A 12,366-nucleotide genomic window follows, 5' to 3' on the forward strand; every position below is an offset into this window, starting at 1 on the left:
GATTTGTCAGCAAGTCAAGTCTCGCTCTGTCTCGCGTGGACCTTTTGGCCATATTAAGAGAGGCTCCGTACCCGGCGAAAGTATGGCAGATTGATTACATTGGACTCCTGCCCCCACATAAGAATGATAAATATGTCTTGACAAAGGTGGACACTTATTCTGGATTCCTGTTGGCCAGACCCTTTCCTAGTACCAGTCAGGAGTCCACTATTCCGGGGTGGAATACCTGTTGTTACATTATGGCACATCCGAGGAAATACAGTCAGATAATGGATCCCACTTTACAGGGCAACAGATCCAGGATTGGGAGAAAGAGCAAGGTATTTATTGGGTCTACCATATATTTAATTACCCCCAAGCAGCTGGCTTGATTGAACGATTTAATGGACTTCTGAAGCAGCAGATTCAATTGATGACCCCCACCCACACTATGAAGGGGCAATGTATGTGTTGACAATGGTGAACATTCATTCTGGATTCCTGTTGGCCAGACCCTTTTCCAGTGCCAGTCAGCAGTCCACTATTCATGTTCATGCCATCAGGTTGGGGAGGGGGTACTCAGCCGGAATATAAGGTGCTGATCCTGGACCCTGAGGGTAGCCTCATCTTAGCACAAGAGGAAGTGATGGGTTGACAGGTCGGAACAGGAATGGGAATCAGAATGAAAATGTTTGGACAGCGGGAAGTTCCGCTCGGAGCGGATAGTTCAAAGATTAATTTATTATTAAAGCGGTATCCATGAACATCACCACGAAACAAAGAAAGAACATGAAAGTCGTTCAGAGAGAAAAATCAAACTCCCACCCCACCCCCTACATCAAAAAGAACGGCATTGCGATCATCAACCCCCAAAACCCACCCCTCCCGCACAAAAGGGAACAATAACATCGGACCCCCCCCCCCACCAATAAAAACAACCCTACCCCGCACAACTGCGGAGGGTCTGGTGTCACCAGTGTCGAGGCGGCCGCATCCGGAGCAGCGGACACAACGGGCGACCCCGGAAGATTCACAGGTGAAGTGTCGCCTCACCTGGAAGGATGTTTGGACAACGGAGAGAGTTCGGCCGTCCGGCCCTTTCACTGTGACACCCCGAACTCCACATCAAATCCGTCCACACGAATCTGGGTGAACTTTAATGACCAATAAATATAATTCCTCTCAGTGATCAGCTGTCTGAGTGATCCCCTGACTCTGAGAGGAAGGGGTGTCTCTGGTCCACATTGTCGGGGTGTTGAGTTTACCAGGAGACAGAGACCGCAGGGACGAGAGGTTTTCTGTTGACTAATACACTGTGTGTGGACCCCGCTGGCAATTCTGGTGTTGTGACCCGAATCGAGACAAACACCAGGCTGCCCACTCCACCAACAACACGGCACAGCCGGACACATAACAGGGGACTTTACATCTCACAACACTGGATTCAGTGATGAAACCCGTGATTAATGTTGTTGTCCCACCGAAATCATCAGAACCGTCCATTCAGGTGTTTTTAAATACGAGCGCTCCCCCACAGGTGACGTCACACAGGCGCACCCACGCGCCTGACGTCACACATGGGTTCCCGACACCAGGATCTGCCCTCACGGTGTCTTACGTCACCCACGCGCTGGTGAGCTCGAGCTTTATCGGTTAAACGGCTGGGCTACTAATCACGTGACCAGCCCCTCCCCCATCGTTGTCAACAGAGGATTCAGGAGCTGCGCTATAACCATTGGTGCGAAGCGATGTCAATCACTGGTTACAACCAATAGCCGAGGCGGACAAGGCGAGTGGGTGTTACCCCGCTGAATCCGTCGCTCGATCAAGTGACGACTCATCAGAGCGGAACAAATCCCAAAGTAAATGTCCGCTTTCTGATTTATTTCCATTTCCCTCCGAGGGAAGTTGGGGCGTTTGTGAAGCGTCTCCTGCGGCCGGAGTCTGATGTGTCGCTGAGAGGTAGGAGGAGACCGCTCGGCCCGTCGGTTTGATGCCGGTTCCCCGGGGAGGGAGAGGATGAAGACGGTGAGAGAGGGGGCGGACAGGATGTTTGTCCCGGTGGGGACAGGAGGGGCTCATCTGTGGAAATGTCTGAGCCCACGGTGGTGGCGATTCACCACATTGGGGGGCAAACACCGGCAGACTGTTGCCCTGCAAGCGGGGCCAATGGTCCGGGCAAAGTGACAATTATTTGTGTTTTGTTGAGACTGTACCGGGAATATGGTGTAAAATCCCGCTCCCCACACTAACACGGGTTATATATGTTGTGTTCTTTAATACACACCGTGGGTTTCTAATAAAGAACCATATTCTGGAAAAAACTTATCAACACTTTACTTATCAACAACCACAAGTATCTTGCAAAGCCATGTTTTCTGGATCTTTCTATCATTCCTGCGCATGCTCAGAACTCTCTGCAATCACGTTCCTACACGTCATATCACCAGATCTTCCTTTCCTTAAAAAGAAAAACAATTAGCAACATTGACCAGAGCAAATGCATAATTTAACATGTCTCCATCATTTTCTCTGGGGGTCTGCAAACACCAGTAGATCTTCTAAGTAGTTCACACAGTTTCTTGTGTTTTGTTGTCATTTCCATGTTTTGTCCAGTCTGAAACTGAAACTATGAAGTTGGCTCTTTATTGAAGTCTTTGCGATGCCTTCTTAACACTGCTCCTTCCTCTGTTTGGACCATGTATCATCTGGGTTGTACTTCGTCAAGTACTGTAGCTTTCTGTGTCCATGTGTTCATTTTGTCTTGTATCCTTACTTCATCTTCTTGGTGAAGTTCAGGGAATGGCGGAGAACATCTGTCAAAGTATGTTTTCTTGTTTGGTTTCTGTTCATCTTTCCATCTTTTCACTTGTTCACCTCCCTCTGTTCTCAGGAGGCTCTCATTTTTTGGCAGATTGGATCTCAAACGGCATCCCATCAAGAGCTGAGCAGGTGAACATTGACTTTCAAGCAGAGTACTACAATAGGCTAACAAAGCTTTATAAAAATCACCTCCACTATATTTTGCTTTGTGCATCAGTTTCCTGATAATTCCTACCAAATTCTCAACTAATCCATTGGACTGAGGGAAAAATGGTCTGGATGTTGTATGAACAAAGCCCCATTCATGAGCAAAATGTCTCATGCATTCACCATTGAATTGTGGACCATTGTCTGTGAAAACTTCATCAGGTACACCATATCTGGAAAAAAAAAACTGATTTCATGCATGTAATTACATTCTCTGTTGTTGTTCTGCTTAAACCTTCACACACTTCAGGATACAATGAGTAGTAATCTGTCATTAATAGATAATCTTTGTCGTCAGATACAAAAAAGATCAACACCTATCTTCTGATAAGGTCTCTAAGGACTAGGACGTGGATGCAGTGGCTCCTTAGGGTTGCTGGGTCGGTATTTAAGGCATATTTGACAAGAAGACACCAATTCTGCAATTTCTTGATTCATCCTGGGCCAAAACATCACTTCTCGCACCCCCCCCCTTACATTTTTCAATACCTCTGAGGCCTTTATGAATTTTCCCAATCATTTCTTTTCCGAGACTCTTAGGAATCACAATTCTGCTACCTTTGTACAATGTCCCGTCGACAACAGAAAGTTCTGTTCTGTGGTTCCAATATTCTTGTACTTCTGAGGTACAGTCATGCTTATTATCTGGCCATCCATCCATCGCCACTTGTATTACCTGACTGACAATTTTGTCCTTCTCTGTCGCAAGACGCAGCATTTCCAACTATACAGGAACAACAGGTACAGTCTCTATGATCACACCAACAAATGCCTGAACATCAACAGCGTCCCTGTGACTGCCTTTTGTTGTTGGATCCACAGCTCTGGAAAGTGTGTCAGCCATGTACATAAATTTTCCAGGTGTGTATGACACATTCAACACATACCTTTGCAATTTGGTCATCATTCGCTGAATTCGCAAAGGACAGTCGCTTAAAGGTTTGTGAAACAAGCTTATGATCAGTTTCAACATCATTAGATTGCCCTGACACAAACTGATGAAATCTCTCACAAGCAAACATAATGCTGAGCAATTCTTTTTCAATTTGGGTATACCTTGTTTCTGGATCAGATAATGAACGAGATGCAAATGCCACTGGTAGCCATTCCTTATCATGTTTCTGGAGTAACACTGCCCCTAAACCTGCTTGAGATGCATCACACGAAATTTTGATGGCTATCTCAGCATCACAGCATTTCAACACAGGTTCCTTAGTGAGCACTTTCTTGAGATTTTGCCATGCCTTCTCCTGTTCATGATTCCAGCTCCATTTGTTTTTCCTTTTCCGTTACCTGTTTCAATGGAGCAAGCTGTTCCAAAAGATTGGGTATGAATTTTCCCATGTAGTTGACCATTCCCATAAACCTTTGAAAATCCTTTTTACATTGCGGACTTGGCATGTTCTCAATAGCAGAAACCTTCAATGGATCAGGACGCACACCCGCATTGCTGATGATATCACACACAAAGGTAAGTTCAGTCACTCCTAGCTGACATTTGTCTTTATTCAACTTTAGGTTTGCCTTGCGTGTTGCCTCTAAGACTTGTCTGAGCCTGCCGTCATGCTCTTGTTTAGATGATCCGCAAACAATAATATCGTCCTTGGAAGTATCTATGCCCTCAATGTGCTCATATAGCATGTAAATAGTTTTATGGTACACTTCAGGAACTGATGCAATTCCAAATGGAAACCTAAGAAAATGGTATCTGGCAAAAGCAGTGCTCTCAATCTATCTCTAGAATCCCTAAGGGTTATCCTTCTTTTCTGCGAGGGCAATGTCATGCCTTCTTTTAGCCATCCTGATTTATTTGATATGTATTCTCTTGCATTTCTTGTACTCCATAAGAATCTACCTGCCTATCCCTGTTAATGCAACTCCATTTTGTGCCTCACCAGGGTCTCAATATCTCCTGAAATCCAAAAGATACAGTTTCCATCTTTACCTTTTATTCTGACAAGCACATACCACTTTGTACTTTCAAAATTTCGCTTTGAAGGCCTCCCACTTACCAAGCACACCTTTGCCATAAAGCAGTCTGTCCCAGTCCACAGTTGCCAGATCCTTGTGTCATAATTCCATTGTTGTTCCGTGCAGTGAACACATCCACCTTTCCTACACTGCTGTTTGTATTAAAATACACAGGACTGAGCATACTCACTGCACCATGCTCAACTTTTTCATTCCTGACTTTGTCTGACTTTGAACAACATCTGTCTTCACAACCCCTCCACTACCTGTTCTGTTATTCATGCTTCCATTCCCCCTGAAACTTTAGTTTAACTCCCTCTACCCCCACCTCCCACTATACAGTTCCATCACCCCTTTGTGCTTCATCTCCCAGGTCAATAAAAAGAAGGTGCATTCCAGGAACAGGCAGATAGGAACAAATAGAAATAGAGGAATTTCAAGTGAACACTTATGAAAGAAATAAAAGAAGGCATGAGGTTGCCCAGGCAGACATGGTGAAGGAGAATCCTCAGAGATTCTGCCAATATTTTAAGAGCAAAAAGATTGCAAGGGAAAAAAATAATCCTCTGGAAGATCAGAATGGTAATCCATATGAGGAGACAAAATATATGGGGAGATTTTAAATCCTATCTTTGCATCTGTATTTACTCGGGAGATGGTTACAAGGTCTATGGAAGTGAGGCAAAGCAGCATCAACTTCATGGACCCTGTACAGATTACAGAGATGGAAGAGTTTGTTGTCTTAAGGCAAATTAGCGTGGATAAACCCCCAGGGCCTGACAAGTTGTTCCCTGGGACTCTGCGGAAGACAAGTGCAGAAATTGTCGGGGCACATGCAGAGATTCTTAAATCATCCTTAGTGACAGGTGAGGTACTGGAGGATTGGAGGACAGCCAATGTTCTTCCGCTGTTCCAGAAAGGCTCTAAAAATAAACTAAGAAATTGTACGTTGGTGAACTTGACATCAGAGGTGGGAAAAGTTACTGGAGGGTTATGTGCAGGAACCGGATATATAAATATTTGGACAGATGTTGACTGATGAAGGATAGGCAGCATGGCTTTGTGCATGCTAGGTCATGTCTCACCAAAGTCTCTCGAGGAAGTTATCAGGAAAGTGGATGAAGGCAAGGCAGTGGATGTTGTCCACATGGACTTTAGTAAGGCACTTGACAAAGTCTCATATGGGAGGTTGTTCAAGAAGGTTCGGTCATTCAGCATTCAAGATGAGATAGTAAATTGAATGAAACACTGTCTTTGGGAGAAACCAGAGTGTGGTAGCAGATGGTTGCCTCTCTGACTGGAGGTCTGTGACTAGTGTGCAATAGGGATCGGTGCTGGATCTGTTGTTGTTTGTCATCTATATCAGTAATCTGGATGACAGTGTGGTTAACTGGATCAGCAAAGTTGTGGATGATACCAAGTTTGGTGGTGTAGTGGACAGCGAGGAAGATAACCATGGCTTGCAGTGCGATCTGGACCCGCTGGAAAAACGTGTTGAGAAATGGAAAATGGAATCTAATGCAGACAGGTGCAAAGTGTTGCACTTTGGTGGGACCTACCAGGGTTGGTCTTACACAGTGACTGGTCGGGCACTGAGAAGTGTTGTAGAAGAAATGAATCTGAGAATACAGGTCTATATTTCACCGAAAGTGGTGTCACAGTTCGATAGGGATGGAAAGAAAGATTTTGGCACATTGGCCTTCATAAACCAAATTAATGAGTACTGGAGAGGGATGTTATGTTGACTTTGTACAAGATATTGGTGAGGCCTAATTTTGAGTGTTGTGTGCAGTTTTGGTCACCAACCTACAGGAAGATGTAAAAGAGGTTGAAAGAGTTCAGAGAAAATTTGCAAGGATGTTGCCAGGTCTGGAGGACTCAGGTTATAAGGAGAGATTGAACAGGACAGGGCCTTATTCCTTGGAATGCAGAAGATTGAGGGGAGATTTGTTGGAGGTGTACAAAATTTATGATGGTTATACGTAGATGGGGTAAAAGCAAGCTGGCTTTTTGCACTAAGATTTGGTGGGATTACAACCAGAGGCCCTGGATTAAGGGTGAAAGGTGAAACATGAAGGGGAACATGAGGGGAATCTTCTTCGCACAGACAGTCACCCGTGTGTGGAATGAGCAGAGAGCCCAACTGGTGCATGCGAGCTCAAGTTCAGCATTGAAGAGGTACCTGGATGGTTGGGGTAAATGGGGTAGACAGTTTAAATAGATCAGCACAAACTAGATGGGCCAAAGGGCCCTTTTCTGTGTTGTACTTTTCTATGACTCTGTGACAAGAACATGAAATAAAACTGATATTCATTTAATTCCTTTTAACAACTGTGCGGACCAACCATTCTTCTGGGCAGGTAATATTTACATGGCTTTAAAACTGTGGCACTTTGAATTGACTGTAGATAAAACAAAAACAGAGTTGCACGTCAACAAAGGCTATTTGCGTGAGAGTTTTTCAGTTACTGTGGGGCCAGGCACCCATGCAGCTCAATGGACAATAGACAATAGGTGCAGGAGTAGGCCATTCGGCCCTTCAAGCCAGCACCGCCATTCACTGTGATCATAGCTGATCATCCACAATCAATATTCAGTTCCTGCTTTATCCCCATAACCTTTGATTCCACTATCTTTAAGAGCTCTATCCATCTCTTTCTTGAAAGCATCCAGAGACTTGGCCTCCACTGCCTGCGGGGGCAGAGCATTCAATATATCCATCACTCTGTTCTAAATGGCCTATCCCTTATTCTTAAACTGTGGCCTCTGGTTCTGGACTCACCCATCAGTGAGAACATGCTTCCTGCCTCCAGCATGTCCAATCCCTTAATAATCTTATATGTTTCAATCTGATCCCCTATCATCCTTCTAAATTCCTGTATATACAAGCCAAGTCGCTCCAATCTTCCAACATATGACAGTCCCATCATCCCGGGAATTAATCTTGTGAACCTACGCTGCACTCCCTCAACAGCAAGAATGTCCTTCCTCAAATTTGGAAACCAAAACTGCACGCAATACTCCAGGTGTGGTCTCACCAGGGCCCTGTACAGCTGCAGAAGGACCTCTTTGTTCCAATACTCAATTCCCCTTGTTATGAAAGCCAGAATACCATTAGCTTTCTTCAGTGCCTGCTGTACCTGCATGCTTACTTTCAGTGACTGATGAACAAGAACACCTAGATCTCGTTGTACTTCCCCTTTTCCTAACTTGACTCCATTTAGATAATAATCTGCCTTCCTGTTCTTGCCACCAAAGTGGATAACCTCACATTTATCCACATTCAACTGCATCTGCCATGCATCCGCCCACTCACCCAACCTGTCCAAGTCACCATGTACAAGCTGTCCAAGCACAGTGGGAACAGGGAATAATACCAAAGGATAGTATCAGACTGAGCCAGGTCACAGATTGGAGACGGCCAGAATGCCCCATTCTCACAGAGACAGGAAAAGCATCAGCGAGTTTGATGGTCATTACAGATACCAGTACCGTGCTCAGTTAGAAGATGACTTCTCTCTCCAACTTGTGTTGAACCTCACTTTAACAGTGTGAGGCCAGATCACACCTTGGCAACTCAAGTGATCTCATCTGAAATGTTGTCCTTCACTCACTGATGGATTTTGTAACTTTTTTTTTTCAGGTTAAAAAGGACAAGGGACTTATCTACGGGAATCTTGAACACAACAAGCCAGCTTTGCTGTCTCTGTCCACGTGTATAAGAAGTGGAGCAAGAGATTCACTCGATCATCCTTCCTACTCAGACAGTGGGGAGGATTCACTCGATCATCTGACCGACTGGCATGCCTGTCAGTTTACACAGGGGAGAGGCCGTTCACCTTTTCAGACTGTGGGGATTCAAGGTCATCTCATTAAGGTACACCTGCAAGTTCACACTGGGACAAGGCCATTCCCCTATTCTGTGGGTGAGAGGTGATTCAGTCGGTCATCCCACCTGTGGACACACCAGTCAGTTTGCACTGGGCAGAGGCTGGTCATCTGCTGAATTTGTGGGGAAGGATTCACTCAGTCATCTGACCTAATGGCTCACCAGCGAGTTCACATCGGGGAGCGGCCGTTCAGCTGCTCGGACTGTGGGAAGGGATTCACTTGTTCATCTAAGCTAAAGGTACATCAGCGAGTTCACACTGGGGAGAGGCCGTTCACCTGCTCAGACTGTGGGAAGGGATTCATTCAGTCATCCGATCTGAAGGTACATCAGCGAGTTCACACTGGGGTGAGGCTGTTCAACTGCTCAGACTGTGGGAAACGATTCACTTCGTCATCTCAACTTAAGGTACATCGGCGTGTTCACACTGGGGAGAGGCCGTTCAACTGCTCAGACTGTGGGAAAGGATTCACTTCATCATCTCAACTTAAGGTACATCAGCGAGTTCACACTGGGGAGAGGCCGTTCACCTGCTCAGACTGTGGGAAGGGATTCATTTCGACATCCAATCTGAAGGTACATCAGCGAGTTCACACAGGGGAGCGGCCGTTCACCTGTTCAGACTGTGGGAAGGGATTCACTTTGTTATCTCAACTACTGAGACACCAGTCAGTTCATACCGGGAAGTGGCCAATCACCTGCTCAGTCTGTGGGAAAGGATTCATTAATTCATCTCAACTGAAGGTACATCAGCGAGTCCACACTGGGGAGAGGCCGTTCACCTGCTCAGTCTGCGGGAAGGGATTCAATCAGTCATTTCACCTACTGACACACCGCGCAGCCCACACAGGGAAATGGCCGTTCACCTGCTCAGTCTGTGGGAAAGGATACATTAAGTCATCTGAACTGAAGGTACATGAACGAGTCCACACTGGGGAGAGACCGTTCACCTGCTCAGTCTGTGGGAAGGGATTCATTTCTTCATCCCACCTGAACGTACATCAGCGAGTTCATACTGGGGAGAGACCGTTCACCTGCTCAGTCTGTGGGAAGGGATTCATTTCGTCATCCAATCTGAAGGTACATCAGCGAGTTCACACAGGGGAGCGGCCGTTCACCTGCTCGGACTGTGGGAAGGGATTCAGTTTGTCTTCTCAACTACTGAGACACCAGTCAGTTCATACCGGGGAGTGGCCATTAACCTGCTCAGTCTGTGGGAAGGGATTCAATCAGTCACTTCACCTACTGACACACCACGCAGCCCACACAGGGAATTGGCCATTCACCTGCTCAGTCTGTGGGAAAGGATTCATTAAATTATCTCAACTGAAGGAACATCAGCGAGTTCACACTGGGGAGAGGCCATTTACCTGCTCAGTCTGTGGGAAGGGATTCATTTCGTCATCCAATCTGAAAGTACATCAGCGAGTTCATACTGGGGAGACACCGTCCACCTGCTCAGACTGTGGGAAAGGATTCATTCAGTCATCCAACCTACAAGGACACTGGTCAGTTCACACAGGGTAGAGGCTGATCACCTGCTTAGACTTTGGGAAGAGATTCTCTCAGCCAAATGAGCCAAATGTGCATCATTGAATTCACACAGGGGAGAGGCCGTTCACTTGCTTTGAATGTGGTAAAGGATTCATTCAGTTATCTATATTTATGACACACTACCAAGTTCACACCGGGGAGTTGCTGTTCTTCTGCTCTGAATGTGAAAAGCGATTCACTCAGTCATCTAACCTTATGTAAACTTCGAGTCGGCTAGCAGCTTAATATAGGGGGTGATAGCCCCGCAGCCCGGCCAAACTTAAGAAATCTCGTTTGGGTGGATGCTGCGCAATGTGTCCCCTGTTACAAATCAGTACCCTGAAATAACAAACAGTACACAGTATGCGATTAAACAATTGAGCTTTATAACTCTTATTTTGACTGTATGGTTCGTGAAGTAAACAAAAAAAGAAGAAAAATGGCCCACTCTCTCCATTCACATCTTCTCATCTCTCCCCAGCAAAAGACCACGAAAATCTCCCTTCCAGACTCACAAGGATGAACATTTCTGTCATTGGATAGCCCCGCACTCCAAATCCCTGTTATCTTTATTCCTAATCTAAACATTGCTGCTACAGAGAAACCATTACCTCGGCAGTGAAACATTGCACAGAGGCCGTTACATGAGCAGTGAAACCTTACAACATGTTACACTGGGATACATTACCGGGTTCACACTGGAGAGAAAGTTTGAATAAGCTGCATGCTGGATATTTGTCCATCACCGTTGCTGAATGCAATTTCGACAATGACAGTCAGTGCTGAACTCTGCAATTATCACCACATCCAGTTCTGCACCCTGGTCACTGGGCATGGGAGGAGTTTCTTCTGCTGCACAATCACCTTTAATGGGACTGGAGTTTAATATTCTGTATCGGAGACAAATAAATCAGTTCTATTTTAAACTCTGTCTCTGGTACTTAGTAAATTTATAACACAACCAGTGTACAATAGAGAGTCAACTCGGGCCGTCTGGACCCTGCCAGTAATTCAGTTTCACGATAGTCCTTTTTAAATCCTCCCCTGTTGTTCATCTCTCGCTCCCCCTGTGGAGATGGGTTCCAAACAGTCACCACTGTGGGTGAAGAGGTTTCCCTTGAATTTTCTGCAGACTGAAGAAGTCGAGCTGACTGCAGTTCTGTCTGACATGTTCATCGCCCCTCTAATCTCTGGGCTGAGAAAGAATGACATTGGGAGTTAACCTCCTTATTCAGGGCTCATTTCCACATGTGGGTCATTTTCCCTGCTTCTGAAGGGTTGTTAGAAAACACCACTGTCCTCTAAAGACTGAAAGCAGAATGGGAAACCATCAGTTGGATATTCAACGGAGCAGGGTCAGAAACCAGAGGCGGGTCCGCACAGGGCAGAGTTTGGGGCTTTGGACGATGGTCGGGGTAAGAACGTATGATGAGGAGAAGGAAATCAGCAGCGGGGTGTGGCAACGAATGACAGAGTAGCAACATTTGGAAGCTGATTGACAGAGAAAATAATTCCGTTGTCTGACTGATGACACAAACAATGCCTGTGGTGAGGTGCTCCATTGATCGAGGCACATGTGTGTTTTGAAATGGTTTTATCAATTGAGGGAGTTGTTCCTGCTTGTTTATCCTGTAACATCCCGATGGTTTTAAGGATTGTCTTATCTGCAAAAGTGTATTGATTATCTGTGTTCCTGTGCCTACTCCTAGTCTGCGTCCTGTCCCGTCATTTAGTTTTGTCCATTCCTGTTCCCTCATACTTCAGTGCCTGTGTCATGCTTTTGGGACCGTTCCCAGCGTCCCCCATTATGACACTTGAAGCAAGATTTTGGTGAATGATATTTGCCACTTGATTGTACCTTTGTAAGTAATCAGATTGAGTTAAACTGCTGCAGGATCCTGGAAAGTGTCGGACTGTGTCTGGTATGTCTTGGCATTTTCTGCATTCATCACCTTGTTTGTTAC

The 12,366-nt window shown here is 45.6% G+C and overlaps 2 protein-coding genes across 2 annotated transcripts in view; one reads left to right on the forward strand and one right to left on the reverse strand.

Annotated features, from left to right (window-relative positions):
- Positions 1–12,366, reverse strand: part of LOC140208657 (uncharacterized) — a 150,103-nt gene that overhangs the window by 32,365 nt on the left and 105,372 nt on the right. The gene's annotated exons all lie outside the window — the stretch shown is intronic.
- Positions 1–12,366, forward strand: part of LOC140207398 (uncharacterized) — a gene marked incomplete at its 5' end in the record, with an annotated part of 44,356 nt that overhangs the window by 13,070 nt on the left and 18,920 nt on the right. Inside the window, 1 exon segment of the mRNA XM_072275928.1 lies at positions 9,278–10,369. Within this exon segment, the coding sequence (XP_072132029.1) occupies positions 9,278–10,369 (1,092 nt within the window).

Source organism: Mobula birostris, chromosome 13 (genome assembly GCF_030028105.1).
Source record: "Mobula birostris isolate sMobBir1 chromosome 13, sMobBir1.hap1, whole genome shotgun sequence".
NCBI lineage: Eukaryota > Metazoa > Chordata > Chondrichthyes > Myliobatiformes > Myliobatidae > Mobula > Mobula birostris.